The 24224-nt window shown below is 46.7% G+C and overlaps 1 protein-coding gene across 1 annotated transcript; it reads right to left on the bottom strand.

Annotated features, from left to right (window-relative positions):
* Nucleotides 1-1299: 1299 nt before the first annotated feature.
* On the bottom strand, nucleotides 1300-23814 carry LOC103818417 (T-lymphocyte activation antigen CD80). Its single transcript, XM_018916862.3, has 7 exons — nucleotides 23664-23814; nucleotides 23415-23520; nucleotides 11651-11974; nucleotides 9970-10251; nucleotides 7827-7952; nucleotides 5122-5233; nucleotides 1300-3745 (listed from the first exon to the last, which is right to left on the bottom strand). The coding sequence occupies exons 2-6, from the start codon at nucleotides 23500-23502 to the stop codon at nucleotides 5139-5141; spliced, it is 915 nt and encodes a 304-aa protein (XP_018772407.3). The 5' UTR covers nucleotides 23503-23520; nucleotides 23664-23814; the 3' UTR covers nucleotides 1300-3745; nucleotides 5122-5138.
* Nucleotides 23815-24224: the final 410 nt, after the last annotated feature.

Genomic DNA, 24224 nt, shown 5'->3' with positions numbered 1-24224 from the left:
AAAATGAATTACATCCAGGCAGGATTTTTGGGTGTTCTTCTCATAAGAAAATAATCTGTTCTGGTTGAATGCTTTTCCAGCTAATTAGTGTTGATTGAAAAATGAACAGTTGATCCCACAGAGTGTATTCCATCCACCCACCTAAAGCAGATTTTTGGTACAGTTTGCTTTCAAGAAGGTGCTGTGTTTTCTGACTCCTGAAGTGAGCATTTAATTTTTTAAACACTCCAGTGTAGCTCATTTTTCCATTGAAGAAACGTGTATTTCAGGGTTGTCATCAGCCAGCTCTGATTTTCCTTTTCTATGTGCAAGTGAAGGATCTGCATAAGCAGAGGTATGGATATATCTTTCCCTCTTCCTGATTTAAGCTGTATGTGTTGGTGACATCAATGGTGTTGTTCTTTCCCCCCCAAAAAAGAAAAGAGGCCTTTCTAAGTCACATTTTTGCCGTTGTGCCTACACAGCGATGTCTTATCTTCTTCTTTTTTATCTTCTTTCTTCCTGCTATTACATCCCCACCCAATATCCCACACTCTTATCTATACAGCAGCTCTGATGACATTTAGCTGTGTCATTGCTCTGTCTCTATTCCTGTTTGGTGGTATTTGATGTGATGCCTAAAGAATACTAATTTTCCTGTGCCTGACCATTGATGCAGGGATGTTCTTCCATGAGAGGGAAGGCTGAGCCAAGGTGTAGCAGTTATAAGGATTTTCTCTCCGTGCAAGGGAGGGCTGCTACATGTGCTTAAGGGGAAGCAGAGACTTCCAGCTACACTCAAAATTAGCAGTAATTTCAGTTTCTCAGTTTCCTGCTGAATTTAGTTCCCTGCACTTCCTTATTTCTTTGACTCCCAAATGGGGAGTGAAGAATTGGTTCAGAGTTTTTCTTACATACCTGTAAAGAATTCTTCACATCCCCACTTCCTCCACCTCCAGCCATAGCACAACACTGAAATTATTGACCCTCCACTTTCAGAGTAGGTAACCCAAGGAGCAGGGGGACAGTGAGAATGCCTTACACTGGGTTTTGCTTTTGCAGGGAACCTCCTGTTTGGAGGGAGAAGGATGATCTGTGCCTACACTGCTCAGCTAACCCCTAGCAAACTGAGAGATGTGAGGGCTGTGGAAGTCACAAGTTGGGTTACCTGAGTGTCATTTTGTCATTGCTGTCAGCACACTGGACAGAGCTGGGGCTTGATGCCAGCTGTACCTGGTACAGCTTTGTCAACACCTGCATCACCTACCTGGATGCTGTGAAATGGTGGCTAACATGAATAACAGAGGTTCTACCCAGTGCTTAGACAGACATCTTTTATTACTAAGGAAAGGAAACTGAGTTTACAATTTATTTTTTAATACAATTAAAGGAGGAACCCCAGGAAACAACATTATATACAAAACATCCAGGGTAAACAGAGCAGCTCACTTGCTACAATGACACAGATATGAAGCTGAGAAAGTCTCACAGAAACCATTTGTGTGCAATTCACTAAATACAGCATAAGGCCATAGAAAACATGATCCAGAGTATTAGTGCTTAATGAAAAATGAGCCAAATAACCTGATGCTAGACATACTTGTCAGTGAAATTTTTGGTTTCTTTTAGAAGGAGTTACTGGAAGTGTTACTGGAGTCTGTGGTGATATAGAAAGGTTTGGCACAGAGTAAAAGACAAACCCTTTTCTGGGAGGCTGCACAATCACTGGTCAGGAGCAGAAGAAGAGAGCATGGGATAGTGAAAGGGAAAACATGCTGGTACAACTGGCAGAGCTGTGGTGTGGCTGGCAATGTGCAGCTGCAGTGTGGTAATAGGGAAGAGCACTGTTGGAAATCAGCAAAGTTGGAAGTGAATGCCAAGAGAGGCTGGTCAGCCTGCAAGGAGCTGGTGGTTTGTGCCGGAGCAAGAATAGGTTGAAAGAATAGGAAACCTGAAAAGCGTGAGACACATCACTCATATACCAAGTCCTGCAAAAGGGTCAGGCTGCCTTTTGAAAACACCCTGATTTCTGTCACTTGTGTTCTGTTTGCATTCAGAACACACAAGTGCAATTGTTTCCTTAACCCCAAGCTTACCTTCTTTTCTCTGTCAAAAACTCCTGTAAAGATGTTCTGAAGTTCCCATTACACTTGATACAATGGGAAAGCAGTAAAAAGGTGATGGCACAGCATGACTCTGCAGGAGTAGAAAGGGAGCATTGTCTTATTTTTTACTTAATCTCAGAGCTCAGTCTCCTATAAACCACTTTTAATCCTCCTATTTTCTCCAGCAGTTTCTCAATATGTACAAACTAGAAAAAAAGTGTAATGGATGGACTATGTCTTTGCTGTGTCCTAGGAAGATAAGCAGCTCAAGTAATAACATATCCCACAAAGAGGATGGCACTGTGCTTTCAGACTTTGCTTTGCCCTGATAACGTGGATAGAACAGTGAGGGAATGGGCACAGCTTGCAGAGCAAAAGGGAAAAACATTCCAGTCAAACTCAGGGCAGAGTTGCTTAGGAAACTTTTTCGGGGTTGGGGCATTTTCCTCCTTTCCCCTCAAAATGAGAAGCCGTTTTTTCCTACATAGTAGGCAAGAATGTCACCTGGATCAGATGAGTCCTCTTCAATGTTAGCATCCTGTAGGGAAATTCCTTCTAGTTCTGGCTGGGTAGAGAGAACACTGGCAGAAAGCAGCAGTGTTCAGTGCAAAGGAAATATCCTCAGATTGTTGTGAGAAACTCCCAAAAATCAGCAGAGCTTTCCCTAACAAGTATCCCGTGGCAGATGTACACACAGAAGCAGACCCACGTTTATGAAGCAAGGCCCAAAGTTACATTTGATGACAGCAGATACACACGAGATCACCACTGGCTGTCACACAGGTTCCAACGGGGCTTTACAGCTGTGGTTTGGCAGGAATGCTCATGGAAGCTTGGCCACGTGTGTGCACAGGTGGTGTGCCCTCACATAGCAGCTGAATGCAGGAGCTGTACCTCGGTGCTTGGGTTGGCAAGGCTGTCCTTCCAGGAGAGAAAGGTTATGAGAACTTGTGCCATTGCAGTAGGTAAGCAATATTAATTAGCTCTTAGGAGTGCTGTCACTGTGTATCATTCCCTAAAAAGTCTCATAGTGCTGCAAATAAGCATGAGGCACGTAGACTCACTTCCAAGGTGTCTTTTTTTCCATGAAAAATGTGTCCACTATTTCCTCTTTAGGGGAGAAGGGATGTGTATCTGTAATGGGCGAGTCCAAATCCAAAGTCCTCCAGCAGGAAGAACAAATACTTGTGTGAGGCTGAATATAAAAGAAGTTTTGGCTGTTCCCACTCGCAACGTGGAGGCACAAACTGACGAGATTGCATGTCAGGATTTGGGGTGTCCCAAAGGGCAGCTCTGTGTTACTGAAGGGGTAGGTGGGCATGGCACTGCAGGCCCCTGCATCAGAGCAGGGAGCATCAAAGCCAGAGGCTGCTGAAGTCTTGACCTGGTGTGGCGTTGGTGACATCCTTCTGCTCCGCTGCAGGAACACGCAGGGTCCTCTCAGCTGGAACACCAGCGACCTCCTTTTAACGAGGCTACCGCACAGCTTCTGTGGCGTGAGCAGGAGTTTGCATCGTCCACAGGAGGTCGTGTTCCAGCCGTGGTGAGCAGAGTTTTCTCCTGCTGCCACCCCCCTGCAGAGAGCCAAAGGGGCCACGCAGCAAGCATCGCTGTACAACCAACAGTGGAGTCTGCAGTGCGGGGTGCACAGCGTGAAGAACCTGAGGGACCCGAGGAAAAGATTTCACTGATTTTTTTTGTTTTTCAGCCCTTCAATGTAGCCCAGTAATGCTGCAGAACCGACATACAGGTATCACCTGCGAGAGCCCTCCACAAGAGGGCTCCTAGTCCCTAAACTCGGAGTGGTTCTGAGCGAGCTGCAGCCTGGCTCACGCTCCCTGCAAAAACCTTGGGAACAGAGCGAGGATGACTAATGAACGTGCTTCCCTGTTTAAGCAGCAGTAGGACATGGCTCAGTGCATCACGGCATGGCAGTCAGCCACTAAGGAAGCACAGCTTCCATCCCACTCCACAGACAGCTGGAGTCGGGAAGCACCAGCCACCTACAGGAAAATCCTGGCAAACTTTTATAACAAAAGACAATGGGTTTATTCTGTAGGTGAACTCCTGCCACTCACATCATAAAACTCCCCCAAAATTCATGCTAACCAAGGCTCTAGTATCTGTTCCAGACAGGGCCTTCCCCAGAGGAAAACATGAGTGGGTGGTCAGGTTTGGAAATGAGATAAGTGGCCTGAATGAGTTTCCCCTCCTTTCCATTTCCAAACTATTAAACTTTTAGATTCTCCAGTGCACAGTTTGACAAAGTCGTGACTTCCAGGACCCCACAGCTGTTGCTCTAGGGCATTACCCTGGCAATTCTGCATGCTGTGGTAAGAGCAGGAAATGCAGTCACCTGGATAATGATGTGAATAAGAGCAGTTAGCTGCTAATCTTCACATAAGTGTCTTTTTGGAGGACACAGTCCTGAAAACTGCTGAGCTTCCAAGCCAAAGCAAATATAATCCTTTGTAATCATAAAACCTTGGCAAGTCAGACCTCCCCAGCCCTTCTTTTGTAACACACCATTATCAAAAGTAACTCCTTTTAAAATATGAGCATTTTCTGGGCAAGCTTGAGGGAAGAAACTTTTCCTTCTCTGTTCTTCCAGCTGCTGAAGGGAATGGATATATCTCAGAAGCGGACAGGAGTGTCTGATCATACTGGGAAAGCTGGAGTTGTTCTTTTGTTCCCACTCCCTTACCACTGGTTGGGAGCATTTGGTTAATGCTCAATTTCTATCATCAGTGATGTTCCCATGTTGAGGCATCAGATCAGGCTCACAGGGTATCAGCCAGAACCTCTGGGGTGGCATCTGAGGTAGGGGTGAGTAACTCACAAATGAGCCCAACATGAGCCCAAAAAGACTGCCCAGTGCTTAGTTGGGAGGCCAATAAAATGAGCACAGGGGCAATGGCAGGGGATGTCACTGCAGAACTGACAGCTGGATGACCCGTGCTGTTTTGAGCTAACATTGCACAAGCATGTAATGGTATTTGAGAAACTGTTTTGCCAAGAGAAGAGTGAAGAAAACTACCTGCAAATGCTCTCTGGTCATACAGATGATGTTTCAGCTGTCATGGGTGCCTTTGTGTATTCTTTCACACCCTCTTCCACTGAATCCTGGCGCTTGCAACAGCGAGAACAAACTGAAAAAGAAGATCCCTTGTTAGTCTATGGTCCTGATAGAGAGCTCTGTTACAAATAAATATCTATATACTGTCATATGGATAAAACTGCTCTCGCTAGCACAGGGCTAGAACCTCAACCTGGCACAAGAACAGGTTGCTACATGCTGAGATAAGGTCAGAAGGGAAATAATGATGGAAGTTACATGTCACTAATTGCAGTTTACCTATTAAGTGAAAGAATGCCCGTGTTAAAACCAACAAACCCTTTCAGTGCTTTAAGAGGATCTCAGATTAAGCAGATCCCCTTAATATCTCACCATCTATGACTGAATTTTAGTAGTTCAAGTTGAGTCTTGTGCAATTGTGCTAGTACAAATTATGCAACGTGAATCCTAAATTATTCTTTAGGTAACCTCTAATCTTGGTGCTTTGTGTTTTCATTTTAAAATTACTGCAAAATAGTCTGTGAGCTCCTCAGAGTTGTGAACCTCAACAAAGCATCTGATTGTTCTGGCCACCACAACAATCACGTATCTGAGAACTTTTCGGTTTTGTTTTGCTCTGCCTTTCTATTCTTCCCTCCCACACTTTAGCTCTTTGAAGCGTGGCTTTTCGAGCTCAGAAACCACTCTTACCAACTCCTGACTCAGCTTTCCATAGCCCAGAACAACAGAGGTACTCTCAGACCTATTCTGAGCTCCAACAAGAGCTCTTGAGAGGTGACCTGCAGCAGCACAAACTGGAAAGCTGGATGGGAGCTCTGGCTTCAGTTTCTTACACTTCTTACAGTTTCTTTTACAGTTTCTTCCATGCCCGGTCTGGAAATTGGCTAAACCAAATAGCACCACCTGACTCATCAAATCTACTCCCTGTGCATATTATGGAAGTGGGACTAAAAGGGAAATTCCAGTTAATTTGGCCATGAGCCATGCTGTTTGCAGGTGATTGCATTCTACCACATGGGTATGCTTTTTACATCTGCTTTAAAAGCAACTCAGTTCCTATATAAAAGGCTATTTCAGTGTGCTCCAGGATCTTGCTAATTTAATGGTAAGGAACCTTTTAATTTCCAGCCTATATTTGTTGAGAGCCAAATCTTCTGATTCCAGTTCATTTTCTCCTATAATTAGAAGTTCATTATACATGCAGCTAACAGCACAGGCTGTGATCAACTGTGATTTTCTTGGTTTCAGCCTGCTTGTTGCTTTCCTGTTGACACAGCCCCAGGGAACAGCAGGGGACAAGAACTAGCACTGGTGTCATAAGGGCACAGGGGTGGAAAATGAGGAGCTGCACAGGTGTGACCCAGAGTCACAGCCTTCCAGAAACTTCCTTTCTTTGTGATAAAACACTAAAAGGAAATTAGCCCAGCTTGACTCAGTGGTCACATTGGCTTTTGAAGGGATGTGGTTGATGAGGAGGGGAAAAAAAAATAGTAATGAGACTTCCACACATCTGCCTTGGGAGTGAATTTGTCTGAAATTGAAGTAGAGGTACCAGAAGACACAAGCATGGCAAACTTACAGGTGTCTGTGAGTGGGCCGAGCCCTTGCTGCCCAGAAAATGACCTTTTCCAAGGGGGAATACCACGGCCAGGTGGTGTAAGTGGCCTGAGCACAGGGCCCTCAGAGTGGGATTCTTGTCCCCAGATGTGGCTTCCCCAGTGACCTGACAGAACTCAGCTGGGTGTTATTTATCCTCATGTATTTGCAAGGCCTGCTGTCATTTTCCAGGGCTGCTCTGCAAAGCTGCTGACAGGCTGTGGACAAGGCACCCACTGCTGTTGGCTTTCAATCCTACCTGCCTTCATAAATCTATGAAATGCCTGCCCACATCTTCAAGGACTTTCTGGCAAGGTCAGCTTAGACATGATTAGGAGCAACAGCTAACAGATAGGATTTTTCTGAAGATAAAAAAGTAAATTACTCAGCTGTCCACTAACCCTGAGATATCTGAGGTCCCCTTTGCCATTGAAAAACTCTTGGAGACTTGGCTGGAGTTACTGAAGACTTCACAAGATGGGACCAGACACTTTACCTGTGCTAATTTTGGCTGTACAAAGAGCACAAATCTAACTCTCCTGGTTGGTGTCTCATAAAAGTGGGACATTGCTCTGCTGAATTTTTTCCTGTGGCCCTAAAACTAGGTATTTTTGTCACTTTGGCTCAGTAACTTTCTGAGGGATGATGTAGGGTGTGGAGAGAGATCCAGTTTTGAAGCTCTCAGTGCTCAGTTGTATCTATCATGATAACCAAAATTATTGGCATCCTAAAGCATCTTAATACATAAAAATGAACCTTTGTGAACCTCTTCATTATCCCTGATTTTCAAAATATTTTGATCTGCTGTCAAAACTCCCTGTCACCTCTCCACTCTCAAGCCTGAACTGAGGTGTTTCCTGCACACAAAATGTAGGAAAATCAAGAGCTAGGCTTAGATTTTGTGACAGTGGATGCTAAAAGGAAAAAAGAAAAAAAAAAAAAAAAGGAAAATGAGAAGAAGGTACAGAAATACCTGGTGATGTGACAGTAAAGTTTCTATAAATGTGTATCCTACATAGAAACTTCATCAGCACTAAGAGACACCTTCTTGAAAAAGAAGCTGCACTTACCATGCCTTGGGAGGTATCTTGCTGCCAGGGTGACAGCCAGAATGAAGGTGATAACGATGATAATTGAAGCAGTAATGACATTATAAGGTGGAGGCACAGGAGGAACAACACAGTTGTTTGTTTTTTCTGAGACAGGAGAAATAAAACATAAATAAACGGCCTTAAAGGATATTGGCATTTTCATGTAAGAGCAAGTATGTGGATTTCAGGGGTTCTGGCCAAATTCTAACTCAGCTATTCAGGCTGAAAATGGACTTACTCAATAAACAAACAAACAAAGCTGAAATTCCACCTAAATTTCTTCCATTTACCCACATTTGCTATGGGCAGAAATTTTTAACACATTCACAGAATGTAAAAAGCTGGGTCTTTGTCCAAAACAGGACTGAGACAGGAAATATTTAAAGACACATGAGCTGTTTCAGGGAAATTAGCTAGGCTTGGTGAAAAAGTCTGAGTTCACAGCTAGAAAATTTCTGCTCTCAAAGGTTCTCTGCAGTTTTCCTTACTGTTTTCAGCAGATTTATGCCCATTTTTTTTTCTTTTGGATTCATAGGTGAAGCAGAATGCACTCAACAATCTAAAACAGACTTTTTTCTGCATGGCAGGAAGAGTCTTGTGGCAGAGTTCAGTTTCAGTGTGTCTGGAGCCTTTGGCTTTTCACTACTGGGAGATGGTGGAAAATCCCATTCTACCACTGGGTAGAATTTAGAGCAGATACTGGGCCATTCTTGTATAGGATAGGACTTGCTGCCAGTCCATAGGCCTGCAGACCTATGTGCACAGACCTTCAGTTCTTCCACCATCTGCTCTGGCACAGGTAAGCATCATTCTCCTACTAAGACATTAATTAGCCTGATCTGCTGTTCAGACCTCCCCTCAGGAGGGGATGCAAACCTCCAGCTCTGCAGGGCTTGCCTTCTACATTTACCAGAGGCTCTGTTCTGTCTGTAACTCAGTGTTCATGAAAGGTTTGTTTGGAGGACCATTTACACCAAAATGGGAGTTGTTCCACCTCCTAAAAGTCAAAAAGTGGGGGGGTTGTGACTGCTGCAGCTGTGTCACTGCACCTCCTCTGATTAATGCTTTTCTTTTTTGTTGTTGCTCTCTGTTTCTATGTAGTGAGCTTTTCATAACCTTATTCTCCCTTCATTAGGGACATTATGCTCTACATCCAGTAATAGCCAATATTCATAAAGCACTAGTTCCTGGCATTTGTTCTGAAGCTGAATGGCACCTCTCCCCACAAGTTCCTTTGATTTTAGTAAGATAGATGAATAAGCTACCTTGATGAATAAGGTACAATTCCCTAGGAAAAATGCTGCTCCTCTGTCTTCCCTTGAAGGTGCCCTTATCTCCACAGTAAAAACATCAGGCCCAGAGATATTTCAGAATACTTTTTTGGTAACAACGTGAAAAAAAAAAATCCTTTTGACTTTACGAATTTTCTTGCAAATCCCCTTCTACTGCAAAACATCTGGAATGTAGTGTGCTGCCTTCCCTCATGCTGCTTCCACTTATGCCTCAAGCTTTTCAAAGCACAGACTTATCTATTATGCCATCACTTCTAAGCCACGCTCAGTGATGGAATTCTTTTCGTATGAGTTAACCCTATGTTACATTTGAAAACAGAATTTTGTCTAGACCCCAGCTGACAGTTTCTTTCACTGAAGCAGGGACAAACATGCTTGTTAAATGAGGAAATTCTTTTAAAGTGCAGCCTGTGTCTTTTAAAGCACACACATTTCTCTGGTCCCTCTGTTCAAATACCAGGTCTGTATCACACAGCGGGCAGCAAAACCATGCTGGTAAGGAGTGGCACAGGATGGTGGCAGCCCCAGCCTGTGGGAGCCACCAAATGTGACATTACCAGATCACAACAGGATCCAGTTCAGCTCTCAGTCCAGCTGTAGTAGAGCAGCAGGAAGACAGACCTGCCTCTGCTTGTCAGTCAGTGTTGTAACCCTCCCTTCCCACCCTGGCTATCTTCCAGCCTCTAAAATATTTTGGTGTGTAGTTCACAGGCGGGACCATCGGGTGATCCTTGCATGAACACTTGCACAAAATCTACTGCATTCTCAGAGAGGCAACTCAGCACATTCAACAAAATAGTTTTGTTACAAAAAGCATGAATAAAACATACTCAGAAGCAAACTGGCGGACGTGGCAAAGCCACTGTATTCAACGGAGCAAGTCATGTTGACGTCTTTGGTCACGTTGAGCACCAGTTTTCCAGTGACATTGTAGGGGCTGAAGCTGGACTCAGACACCCAGCTGGCATTCCACTCCACGGACATGTTGTTTAGGGCTCCAGAGATTTTGGGCTTGGGGAAACCTCCATGAGAAGAGCAGGTTATCACCATCTCAGTCAACTCGCAAGAGTCGGCAGACACTTCTGCCGTGATGTTGGGCTTGCTGAAGTCAGCTGCAGCAAGAGAGGTTTGGTTACCATCCTGTCAGGCCACAGCGAGGTCTGCAGCCCCCAAAAGCAAATGGTTTGGTTACTATTCTGTCAGGACACAGTGAGGTCTGCAGCCCCCAAAACCCACAGTCAAAGCAAAGACTCCCCCACCTGAAGGGCATTCACCATGGGAAGTTTTTCCTGCCTATGGATACCAAGCAACAAGTCACTACTGAAGGAAACTTGCTCAACACTGTGTGGCTGAGCAGTGGCAAGCAAGGAGAGACAGTTTTCCTTCCAGGGCCACTGTCTGTTGAGCAATACCACACTGCCATCCAGCCTGTAAAATCCCTTCAGATGTCCCAGCCTGATTCCAGCATTTCCCTCTCCTGATCCCCACAATAACTTGATCCCACTTCACCAAAGGGAGCAGAAGTCTACCATAATTATTTCAGCTGGCCTGTTAAGACAGCAAGGGGATTTCTGGCTGGAAAGAAACTGGAATATTTGTGGACAGGAAAAGAGATCCATAGTTTTATGGGTTTTATGCAGTTAACTCCTCAACCCTCACGGTTAAAAAAGGGTGCTGGCAGTATACTTCCCTTTTTTCATGCCAGTTCCCAGAAAGATCACTAAATTTGTCTCCTTGCACATATGCCCTCAGACCAGCAGGAAATGGCCAAACCTCAGGAGCTTGTCTTTTTTTTTGTTGCTAAATCTCCTGACTTATCTGGAAGATTCATGTAACTCTCTGCTGTTAAAGGTATTCAAATGCTTGTATATATTTATATATGTCACTAGTATCTCTGGTTGAGATCAACTGCCACAAAAACACCGGTGGAAATGGAAAATGTCAGTGGAACTTTTTGTGGCCTACCAATCTAAGAGAAGATTCAGATTCATTTTGAACAAAGGAACTCGGTTTCTTTAATGTAAAAAGCCTCAAAGCTCTGTGATTAATTCAGCCTTAGGGTATGAGCTGCAGTGCAGCTAGCCCCACAGGGGTTTGGATGCAGGGCTGGGATGCTGCCATGGCCACCCTATTTCTCTTTCAGCTTGGCCTTGCTAAGGGCAAGACTAAGCAAGACTAAGTCTTGCTTTGCCCCAAAGACAGCTGCCTCAGGCACCCATCATCAGTGATACCTTGGGAGCGCCCCAGGAGGGATCCTTTCACAAGAGGAAGACATCAAGGGGAGGAGGTTGGGTTGGTGGTGGGAAAAAAAATTCTGTACCTGGGGTAGCTTTAGGAAGGTAAGAAGGGAGGCTGCTGGAATGGAAGTAGTTAACACTCGTTCAAGCTTCCTGGTGAAAGCCTATCTGCTATAGTATGAATAAGCTTGGAAGAGCATCCTTCACCGCCAGAAACTGGCACTGGAGAGCCAGGAGGTGTCCGGTGTCAGGTGTCAGGAGGCAATGCACCTACCCGTCACAAAGAGGATGACAGACTCGCTACACACGAGCACTGAGTTGCGCTGAACCACGCACTGGTAGGAGCCGTTGTCCAGGATTTCCACGGGGGAGATCCACAGCGTGAGGTTCCAGGGGTCCATCTCTGTCCGGTTCTGGTAGCGCTCGTGCTGGGAGATCATGATCCCCTCTGAGTAGGCCAGCACCACGTCTGTAATGTTCTTCTGCCAGTACACCCGGTACTTGTGCAGGCTTTCTGACCTGGGAATTTCATGACAACAAGGCAGGCTGACCTTTTCTCCCACTTTGCTTTTGACTACTTTCTTTTCCAGCGCTTGGCCTGCAGGGGAGGGGCAAACAAGAGTCAGTGAGTCAGTGAGTGGTACAGTCTTGTGCCAGGACCTGTTGCCTAAAGCTCACCCCTTTTGGCTCTGACTGCTCACACCCCTCATCAGTTAGCCACCAAGCTGTTTTACAGCTTCACCTCTGCACTGAGGGGAGCCATCCTTGGGCATTGCCTTCTACATCATGCTCCTCTCCTACTCAGGATCATGATCCAGCAGGCACACAAGGATCACTCCATGGATTGCTGAAGGCAAAGGCACAAGAGGTGCTTGCCTGAACAGAAATTTTGCTGGCCCCTTTGAAAACAGGGATAGAAACACACATGCACAAACTGCCATCTCCTCTGCTCTCCCTTTTCAGAGCCTGGTGTTTGGAAAATCTGTGTCACTCTCCACTGGGTTCTCTGCATGCCTAACAGGGCCACAGTGGACTATTTGTTCAGGGGGGCTGGGGGATTTTTGGTAGTTATTTTTTTTGTAAAGGAAAAAAACCCCAAAACATTCACAATCCCAGAAAATAGAATCAACCCTACAATGATACACAAAGGTTGAAGCCACACTATGATCAACCTTCCAGCATTAGCAAATGAACAATTTTGCCTAGTCTAGCTAGAACAAATTTATCCTTGTGAAAGCTCATGGGATGACTTGAAACCAGCACAGATGTTCCCCAACTCCTGGCCAGTGACTGTGCTGGTGCCATACCTGGAGCACAGCCATGTGCTGGCAACAATAAGTTGAGACCCTTGCAGGGTGAAATGAGGTACAACTTTGAGTATGTGAGCAATAATTCCCCTGCTAAGCACCCCACTCTCATGATCCGCCTTGCTTTCCCACTCCTTCCTCTTTCCACATCCGAGGGAGCAGCCCTGCAAGGAGTTCCCGCTGCTGCTGAAAGGTGACCCAGCATGGACACACAGCCCTGTGCTGCACCTGAGTTAGTGCAAGCCTGGGGATGATGTGCACCTGGCTTTGTTAGTCCAGAAGATCAGGTTGCTCTCTCTGTCCTGCTTGCCTTGGCCTTGCTGCCCTAGCACTCATCTCCAGTGGTGGAAGTGGGATATCAGTCTGTTACACTACACTGACTGAGAGCAGAAAAACAAGGAAATAGCTGTCTTCAGGACAGAAAAGATCCAGATTCCCTCTTCTTACCCTGCAGAACACACCTCAGTAAACACACCTGGGAGAGGAAGCTGGAAAGTCCTGGCAGGCTGCATGTCGCTGATGGGGACAGCGCAGCATCACCCATCAGTGTAGGGGAGGGCCCATGTGCAAAGCCTGAAGTGTGAGCTGAGCAATGCACAAAGCTGAGCCTCACAACTGCCACTGCCCCAGCAAAGGCTGGCTGATGCTGGCTCACTCCTGATAGTCCCAGCCCGACTGCAGCCCTGCTGTCCAGAGGCAGAGAGCAGCACTCAGGCTGGACCCGGATGCTTCGGCATTCACATTCAGCCGGGTCCAAGGCAGCCACCAGCTGGTTGCCTGCCAGGCCTCATTTGCTTAGCAGTGACTCACAGACCCTGGGGTGACTCACAGACCCTGGGGCCACTGTCACAGCAAGACCCCTGTGGCACAGCCCGGTGACTTGCTCACAGTCCTACAGCTGCCAGTGCTGGAAGGAGACAAGCGGATGCTCAGCCAGTGCCCCAGCACAGCTGGAGTAAAGCCCAGACACAAAGCCTGGGACAGAACATTTAACAGACCTGTGGATGTGGCACTTAGGGACATGGTTTGTTGATAGACTTGGCAGGGCTGAGTTAAAGGTTGGGCTCAAAGATCTTAAAGGTCTTTCCCAACCTAAATAATTCTATGATTCTGTGAAATAAATTTCACTCCCCTCCCCAGCTGCACACCCACCCCTGTCCCACTTGCATACTTGACATTAAATCTGTAGGAAACACACCAAAAATACTGTGGAGGTTCTGGGGACACTATGGAGTGTTCTAATATTAGTTAAAATAGAATATGTAATTAAATTAGCAACTTCTTGTTTAACTGGTTTCCTTCTATGCAGCCACTCCACTGGTCTTCCAAAGGGAAAGTTTCATTATTTCCCCCCACTTCCTGTACTTCCCCTTCTAATGCATTGCAGATCCTGATCGACCAAGCTGGGGCAGGCCAGGAGCTGCTCAGCAGACTGACCTCTGTCAGCCATCAACTGGTAACAAAATGGGAGAAAAACTAATTTTTCCACACATGAGAAATCTGCCTTGTCTTGCCAACTTCTGCAGCCTGAAATTCAGGATTTCTTGACATCAGCATTTAAATTGCTACTACTAGACCTACCCTGCAGGAAGAGTTCTTGCCCTTTCAGGAATGCCTTTTCAGCAATGCCCTTTCAGGAATGCACATATATTTTTGGCATTCACAACATCCTCTGGCAATGACTTGTGCAGTTTGATTACATGCTGTGTGAGAAAGAATTTCCTTCTGTTCACCTTAAAAGCAGCCCACCTCAGGCTGTGATTGTTGAAGTTGCTTCTCCTGCACCTCTGTGTGTGTTTGTGTGTACATGTGTTTTTATCTTTGACCACATCTTCGCTTGTTCTCACAGTGCAGCTCTTACTATTATTGGAGAGACTCGAAAGAGCAGCCAGCCAAACATCCAGTCAAAGTTTGGGACTGATAAAGATCATTTTCTATTTCCTTTTGCAGCAATAGGGGAAGAGTAGGTGTAGAGTAAATGTCAGGGTGACATCACATCATGAGTTGCATGAGGTTCTCCCTACCTTGCCCCTCAGAGTCTCCTTTGCAACCAAAAGGAGAACAAAAACCTTCTTGGGAGTACATGTGCAGGGGCTGGAAACTCCTGCTGATGTCATGACTACCCTTAAAAGGCTCTGCACCCTTGAAACTGCAACCTGAGTGCTGCAAGCCTGAAGGAACCTAAGTCCATGAAGAGTCATTCAGCCCTGCAAAAGTCCCCTTTCACTTTAGAGGTGAACTGCAAAGCAAAAATGAAAATCCAGTTTTGTGCCGTTTCTGTGCTGAATGCTCTCTGCAGCCAGGCTGGGGGGAAGGCTTTCACCATGGAAATCATTTTTAATGACTCTTCTAGAAAAAGATCCCTCCTCTTCCCACCCCTCTGAAGCCCACCCACTCTCTTGCTGTGCACACATATCCCTCCATCATCGGAAGCCTGTGGCAATGCTGAACTGATGGAAGGGCTGACTTTCTCTTCCCTGGGCAGAAAAGCTTGCTTCATTCAAAGTATGCTGTGCTGGAGATGCCCCATACAGCAGGGCTAACTGGAACAGAAAGGAGGGTAGAGGAGAATTGTTCCTTCTTGTCTGCTCCAGAGTCAGGAGAGCTGTTGAGCCTGTATCCCTATTTCCTGCACTCGTTGCCCAAGCCTTGACTCAGAAATTCCCCAGCCACAGAGAGTTTTGTTATCCTGACCACACATGCAGCCAGACAGCACATGAGAGCAGATTTCCTCTGGCACAGAAGTCTTGCAGAGACATTTGACAGTAAAAGGCAGCTTAAGACCTAGCAATGCCCTGGAGAAGCAGCCTCAAACTATTGGAAACCTCCAGATAAGTCCTGGTGAACAGAAGCTCCAAAGCCATTAGTTTTCCCCTGCATTTCCCATTTCTCTGCCTTTCTGAGCCTTGCTTTGCTTTTTTTTCCTTCTGGTTCCCTATTTATTTTTGCAACAGCAGCTGGTATCTCTACTCGTAAATTAATGGCATCACTGACTTTGCCTAGGACCATGCACCTGAGATTGCCACTCTGCAGGTAATTCTGCAGCTCAGACCCCTCATTTTCTGTGAATAGCACATTCACCCCAAACTTGCATGATTTATCCTTTGATTGCAATGCAGTATTTTACAGGGATTTCCAAGCAAAACAGACACTGAGTCAAAAAATCAAGACATTTTGAAAAGCTGAATCCCTAAAAGATGAGACACTCCCCCTTGATCTTGTCTTTATCCCAGGTGATTTTACCAATGAGGAATGAGATCCTCCCCAGGCTTTCCATGGAGCCAAAAGCCAGCAAGTGTCCTGTGCTACACATGAAATGCTTTGTGTTTAAATCAGTGACTTCTGTGATCACACTGATGACAGAAAGACCCTGCTAGGTGCCCAGATGACCTCTCTGTGGAGCCATTGGTTCAGAAGGGCATAAAACCACTGCCTTCCTCTGTGTTCCATTGAAAAGACCCCGTGCACTAAGAAAGAAGGGATGAAACAGAGAAAAGTGGGTGCTCTAAGGCCCTGCTGCCTGTCCTCTTTACGGAGTCTGTGACTGCAGATTAACCCAGGCACGAGTGCCTGACAAGCCTCTGAGGCTCCTTCTGCACAGACTCCACTCCAGCAAGTTCAGGCATGCAAAGAGAGGTCCTGGCAGACAGGAAAAGGAGGAGAGGCCCTTTCCCCTGCACAGCCCCAACCTCTCATCACAAACCACGGGCTGCTTTGGTGAAGGAAAGCAGCTGCAAATCCAGACGCTTTGCTCAGGTCAAGTTCCCTTACTCATCCCAAACGTGGTTAGAGAGGGGAGCAGAAAAGAAGGGGTCCCAAAGAAAACTAGAGATGGACTTTGTTTACAGTAATTCCCCTCTGTTCCCTGTACCTGCTCACGCTACTTGAGTGTGTCTGCAGCAGTTGAGTGGCAGGATTAATCCCAGTGCACAGTGATGCCATGGCAGCTCTGAGGTAGGGAAATGCTCTGAACAGGTTTTTCTAAAAGTTCATTGTTGCTTTCTTCTGTGCTGTAACCTCGGGGTACCCCATACATGGTTTTATGCACTTCCCATCTTTATGCTGCCACATTCCTTCTAAACAAGAGTAACCCTGGTTTGCCCAGCTCCATACTGTTGATTTGGCAATTTTTATAACACACCCAGGGTGTTTTGGTGTCCCACTCCATCAGCAGCCTTCATACCATTGTAGTGCTGTTTTATTTTGTGTGTGTTTGCACATCTTCACTTTTAGTGAAGAAATCCTTGAAGCCATGAAGTGGCTCAGACAACCAGAGGGTGATCTGCATTAGCATCTGAGAAGACAAAAGGGAATCTGAAATACTTTGGCAGAGGGGCTCCAGCTGACACCTCCTGCTCCAGCTCAGGTTTCAGTACTTGTGGAGATACAAATCTCCAGCTCTCTGAGTCAGCCTGGGACAAGCCAGCTGCCCGGGTATGTCCAGTCTGCTGTGTTTGTCACATGAGTAAAACCGCGACTCTGCACAAATCACCGGCAATGCTCTCAGCTTGGCACCAGGCAGGAGGTCAGACCCGTGCAAGGAGCTGGATATGGAACCAGAATTACTCAGAGATGGGGACTAGATCGTGTCTTAGACCCTTCCCCCCGCTGCAGAGTGGGAGGAGAGGATGGAGAGCTCCCTTTGTTCCCTGCAAACCAGGGGACACACGGCCATGGGGACAGAAGGACGTCTTTGACTTGGAGTAACGAGCAAAAGAAGAGACTTTCTGAACCTTCTCCCTTGCTCCATTCCCTTGTGACCCTGCTAGAATAAAAAAGGGCAGGGAGGGCCCCTAAATCTGGATGTCCTCAGAAAATTTGCATATTTTAGTTCCTTTAGAGGTCAAATTCCTACATCTTGCTCAGCACTCTTTTGATTTCCAGGTTTGGGAGCAGAAACTAGATGTGGCATTTGTGTAAGTCGGGCTGGTAGGGGAGATTTGCCACAAAGACAGACAAAAATAAATTTGTTAATTTTTTCCCCTGCAGTCTCTGTCTCTTGCTGACATGATCACTTTGTACTTCCTCTATATTTATCTCCCAGCTGAAGATGTTCCCAGATAATTTCCTAATTCCTGCAGTACCACTGCCATGCATGCTACTGTCCTCACAGCAGTTTCTGAAATTGAGGTCCTCCCCACTGCTTAAGGCTGTAGTTTTCTTCAGTGCTTACTAAATCTCTGCCTCACATGCTCCCCAAGCAGCCAGGCCTCTCTTGAAACTGATCGAAGGTGAAAGTAGCCAGTAATTAGGAATGTCAAGTATGATACCTCTCACATAAACCCACTTCAAAGTCGAAAAATTACAAATTTTAATATATATTTTTTTTCTTCTGAAGTACTTGCTGACAGCCATAGCAGCACTAACCAGTGCAGATACCAATGCTGCAGGCCAGCCAGCCATTATCTCGTTAGAAAAGCTGGTCTGTGCTCAGGCACTGACTCATGGATGCTCTGTGGCTGGCCCAGCAGTCAGAGAGATTACACAGCCCTAGGTAAGAGCTCGGCATGGAGAGAGGTCATTAACTATTGGGACCCTCAGGAAACCAGAGCAGAGCAGCCCAGAGGGGTCTGGGAGCTCCAGAAGCTGCTGAGGGAGAGGAAGGAGAGCCTTGGGCAGGTGCTGCTGGAGCACTGAGGGTAGAGCAGGGCAGGGAAGGGCTCTCTCCTTTTGGGAGCCAGTGTCTGACAGCGAGCTCTGCTCTCTCTGAAACACTTCCACAGGGATCAAATCCCTGTCTGCAGGGCACTCAGAAGGACACCTCCACAGGGTTCAAATCCCTGTCTGCAGGGCACTTAAAAGGACACCTCCACAGGGATCAAATCCCTGTCTGCAGGGCACTCAGAAGGACACCAGAGGGTGCCTGCTAAGGTAAGAGCAGCGGTGTGCAGAGACACTTCCTTCAATCGCCTTTTCTAGCGACTTTTTATGGGATAGATAGGAATGGGGGCTCAACAAAAGGTGGATGTCCTTTAGCTCAGGGTAGGTAGAAATGCCACCATTAGCCATCAGTCAGCACTTTCTTTTCAGTCAGGGAGTCCCCTGGGACCAATGATATTTTAAAAGCATAACAGTGAAAAAGCAGAAGCAAAGCCTGTGGCATTTCCGAGCTGGGAAAGATTTACATATTCTCAAATGAACTCCTGAGACTCCCAATGGCAGTGCCCCTCCAAAGGGGACAGAACAGCTACAATTAAACATAAAGTTAATCTGTTTTAAAACAAAACTGACCTCCTTCTGCCAAGTGAACAGACTTCACTTCATCCAGCACACCTGCCTTGCCTCCCTGTGGAAGACACCACATCCACATGTGCACAGCATTTATGCTGGGAAACACATGTTTAAAAGTAAGGAGAAGCCTTCAGCCTGGAGAAAAGAAGGTTCCAGGGAGACCTTAGAGCAGCCTTCCAGTGCTTAAAAGGAACCTTAAAGAAGGCTGGAGAAGGACTTTTCACAAGGGCATGTAGCAATAGGACAAGGGAGAATGGCCTCAAGCTGAGGGAGGGAAGGTTTAGATCAGATATTAGGAAGAAATTATTTATTGTGAGGGGGTTGAGGTGCTGGCTCAGGTTGCCCAGGGAAGTTGTGGATGTCCCAGCCCTGCAGGTGTTCAGGGCCAGTTTGGGTAGGACTCTGAGCTACCTGCTCTAGTGGAAGTGTCCGTGGCAGGGAGGTTAAAACAAATTAAGCTGTAAGATCCTTTCCAACACTCTATAATTCCATGAGAATTTCTCTGAATGTGAAAATTCTCCCCCAGCCTGGCATGACCTTGGCATGCAGCCAGACAACAAACTCATAATGACCTCATGCTTTCCCCATGCAAGCAGAGGGGATCTGGGTCCCCTTTCCCTTCCAATCCCACATGTTCCCCCTTGCAGGGCTCTCCAGAGTCTGGTTTAATATTCCAGTCTAAAAAAAAAAAAAGGAAACTTTCTGCTAAGCTGGAAGGTGAAGCAGATAATCCAGGGATCACACATGTGCAATGGAGAGGAGGATCACACAGCCAGAGAGGAGCAGGATTGCATCTCTTGGTGGCAATGACCTGTTTGTACCCCTCAACTGTGACTCCTGTCTGCATCCATCCCCCTCCAGGGTGCACAGCATAGATGTAAAAGCAAACTGGTTCTGAAAAAAAATAACTCACCTCAAGAGAGGCGGAGGGAAACATCAGTCATTTATATCAGAATCATTACCCCCATTACACCACACTTGGAACTCAGAATCAAGGCAGTGATGAGCAGGAAAGGTGAGAGGGCGTAAGGGTCGCATCTTCTGCTGCTAATCTACCACAATTGACAAAAGTGTCCACTCCAAACTTTGCATGTTTAAATGCAGGAATGTCCAACATGCACACAGCAACAAGGAAATGTCTCAGTGATCCAAGAAGTGCAAAAAAAGCTGTTGAAGTCAGAGCAGCATGAGGTCACTGCAGCTATCTGGGTTCATTCCGATCTAACTGGAAAAGGAAATGATGTGGGTGAAAGGAACATTTGACCCATAGTGTTACAAACTGGGCATTTAGGCTTTAACCTCTATTTTGTGTGTAAAAATGTAGCTTGTCTAATTTTCTGTGGGTTTTATTTTCCTAAGGAATTCTTTCATCTAAGAAGCACTCAGCAGAAGAAGCAAAATGCTCTCTAGAAGCAAAGAGCAGTAGGCTTTAGCTGGGTTTCTGTTTCTCCAGACAAGCTCTTACAGCAGGTTTCACTCTGGACAGACAAACAGAAAAAGGAGTTCCTTAGACCCACTGCCCTTGGTTTCGAAAGACTTTTTTTCCCGCATGTCTGGAACAGGAGACAGAAACTCATCCGAAAAAAGAAATTAAAACAACAGCTGAAGGCATGAAGAGGAATAAGTCAGAAACTCAATTTGCATCCACTGATCAAGTGGGCAAATCCGGTAGGTAAAGAAAAATTTCTGCCATCTCCACCGTGAAATCTGCCCCAGCACAGCCCACACCAGAGCTGGCACGGAAATCAGACACCAAGCACCTACAGCTCATTGCTACACACTTCACTATCTAGGGGTGGCCACAAAACAGGGAATCTTTCTCAGCCCTCACTGTCCCCTTCTGAAACCCAGCTCCACTCCCAGCTCTTTGCTGGGAGTAACAAGAGGGAAGGGGATTCCCAGAATGGGTTACTTGTGAGCCACTGCTCGCTGACAGAAGTGGATATTCCCCCTCCCTTCCCAACTTTCCAGTAACTTAGAAAAGCTGGAGGGAATTTTCTTCAAAACTTCTCAAAAAAATTTCACTCCTGGGAAGAAACCAAGAGCTAAGTGGTCCCCAGCTGGAAGAAAAGACTCCAGGGAAGTTTAAAAATACTCCATGGACATAAAGTTGGGTTTGCTGGGTCCCTGAAGTCAGTGCCTATGCTTTGTTTGCTACACAGGGCAGGGAAAGGTCATACTGAGGGACTTCAAGCTATATTTTTATAGGATAACAAACTGGGACTGAAAACATCCTACAATTTGTAGGTAGGTGTGAAGGTGCAATGGCAGGACAAAACCAAGCCTGTGAGGATACCAGCAGTGCATTCAGATCATAAATAAAAAAGTTTGTGCTGTAACCAAGGTTGTTTTGCCATTTTATGCTGAGACAAGGAGATGTTGTTCGTGGACATTAGTGTCTCCAGCAGCAGATGACATCCCAGAAGCAGCTCTAAATTACACTGGCATTTCAGAGGGGGACCTCAGGTGATTATCAGAGTAGCAAAATTCAATTCAAAGGAAAATAAATGGACCTATGTAGCTTGCACATCCATGAAATTCCTATGAAAGACAACTTCAGATCAACTTTCAACCTTTCCAATTAAAGACAACCTCCAAATCCCTTTTAATCAAGCCCCCCATTAATGCCTTCCACTGCTATGACATGAAAATTCAGCCTGGCATCCCCTCTGTTACTATTTCACTCACATGGGCTTTACAGAGGGCACCTGTTTCCACCCTAGAATGCTACCTGACCTTTTGCTACATCAGGAAGGTGTGCCAGCATCAGGACACCTGGGCCAAACCAAGGGCACGGGCTCTGGGAGCCAGCCCTGGCTGTGCCTTGATGTGGTCATGAGCAGTCCCATGAGGGGTCAGTCCTGTAAAATGTGTAATGTCCTGTAAAATATCCTGTAAATGTGGTGACTCACTCAGTATTGAGTGGAAAGTCACTGCCAGGCTGATGGCAGTCACCCAGGGCTCCACTATTTTGCCACAACAAGGTCAGAACTCGGTCCTTGTGGTCCCTGTGGACAGCCTTGAGAAAGCATCACCCACAGGCACCAGCAAAGCTTTTAAAACCCAGTCCTCTGTGGGTACTGCACCACGTATTTTCCAGGAGCACTGATGTAGGAATGCTGATCTTCAGAGAGAAAGGGTTCAGAGTGTGTGTGAGTGCAGACAGAGAGGAAAATAAGTGCATCAGCTGTCCTGCTGTTATCAGTCTGCCAAGCACCTGCTCCCGAGGCACCAGGACTTCCACTGACTTGTTGCTTGAGAAGCATCTAAAAATTGTGCCCCAAAAGTACAACTAGATGAACACTTAGTTTTCTCATCAAACTCCTATTTCTAGCAGTGGATATTAGCATGCATCAAACTATACACCCAACTATACATCCTTTAGCCAAGGAACCAGAATAATTTTCAGAGAAATTACATGACTGGCAAATTACCATATTATTGTAATTACATTATTAACATACCACAAGCTCTTAAAGTGCTGTGAGAGAAACAGTTCTGCTCATGATAGATTGTCTGCCTGATGCAAACACAAGCAAAATACATTTGTGCTTTGCAAGCACAGAGGTAGGGGAAGGAGTGAGGGGAAGACAGAAGAGCAGATCCCAGAGCGACATTTGAGGTCATTGCTTTCTTTACAAGTGAGCTCTGCAATTCACTCCCAGCCAAATTCTCCAAGTTTTATCTTAAAATTCTGAGACTGAAACTCAAAATGAAGCCTGGCATCAAATACCTCCCAGTTTCACAATAGAAGCATGAAAAGCTCCTAATTTTGCATCACTTGGTTTTTAATGAAAGCCCCAGTTCAGCCCAAGTATCCTTAGCTGGAATGAAACACTAAAATGGCAATAAGCACAACTTATTTTGCATCCACAACGAACTCCAACTCAGAAGTGAATTTTTTGTGGTTTCCAGGTTAACATTTCACACATCTGAGAAGACTCATCCCAAGCCTTTTGAGGTGAGGAGCGATCATTGTGAGCTTTATGGCAAGTCCTCAGAAAAGGACAGGGGACAGCCCAGGCAGGATTTCAATGGGGATTTGTGCTGTTGGAGAAAGAACTCTGCTCTGTGCTGAGCTGACCAGGAGGTGCAGAGCACCCTGAGCTGCCACCTTTGCCAATCTTTTCCACCATACACCCACTTTGAACCACCCAAAAAGCTGTGGAAACCACGCACCCACTGAAACCGAAGCCCAAGGGGCTGTGCCATGTGCTCCCCACAGACATCAGATGACCAAAACCACCCTCATGTCTCTCACCCTGGCTGGAATGAGAGATCATCATGCCAGTCTGGGAGCCAGCAGCCTGGTGCAATGGGCCTGGGAAGCTGAGAGCTGAGGGCTCCTCAGTGAAGTGCCAGCTGCCCCAAACCCTGGGCTCAGCCCTGGCAGAAAGCACCAGGAATGTTCTGAGGGCCACCATCCTCTGTTGACCATCACATAAGTGCTGCTGCTGGTTCCCAGCCCCTTCCCACACTCCCATCCTGCCTCCTGCTTACCTATCCCAAGGCAGAGCAGCACGAAGAGCCCGAGCCCCAGGCACATCCTCAACGCCAGCGCCGGTGGGGAGGCGCGCAGGCACATCATCTTCCTGCAGCTCCTGGGCTGGGAGGAGAGGGGAATAAAGTTAGAGGAACAGAGCCTCAGCAGTCACAGCACCCTCCTCTGTGTCCCTCTCCTTCCTGCCTGCTGCCACCACCAAAAACCCCGAGCACAAGCCCAGCGTGCCCCGCTTTGCTCCCCGGTACCTGGCGTTTCCCTGGTGGAGCAGCACCGAGGCCAGCCCTGAGCAGGGAGGGTGCAGGGGGCTCAGTGCCAGGCCATGGGGGCCTGGCTGCTGTCACAGGCTGCTGAAACACTCCCTGGCAGGGTGCAGGGGGAAGTCGTGGCGCTGGGAGGCTGCTCAGCTTCATAAGTCACCTCACACCGCCCACGGCTTCCTCACAGGGCGTGTGCCAGGATGCGGCACCCGCTGCCCTCCTCACCCCCACGGGCACAGGGCTGCCTTCATCCCTCGGGATGCTCTGGGTGTTCCTCCAGCCAGGAGGGGGTCAGGCAGAAGGACCCTGCCTGTCAGTGTAAGTGTCAGGCAGTGCTGGGGGCTTTGGAGGTTGAAATGCAGCTGAGTGAAACCCCGATGCTGCTTTGGGAATAGTTGTATACAATTACGGTGGAAATTAAACACAATGCCTGCACCACCATTTCAGGCCCAGCAGGATGTAATCCATCAAGGAATGGATTTTCCCAAGAAAATTTAAGAAGGATTGCTCAGGCTGCACATGATGGATGTCATGGCTGAGAACCTGGAG

Source organism: Serinus canaria, chromosome 1, assembly GCF_022539315.1.
Source record: "Serinus canaria isolate serCan28SL12 chromosome 1, serCan2020, whole genome shotgun sequence".
Taxonomy (NCBI): Eukaryota; Metazoa; Chordata; class Aves; order Passeriformes; family Fringillidae; genus Serinus; species Serinus canaria.
Note: the sequence above shows the minus strand (reverse complement) of the source record. Positions and strands in the feature narration are given on the sequence as shown.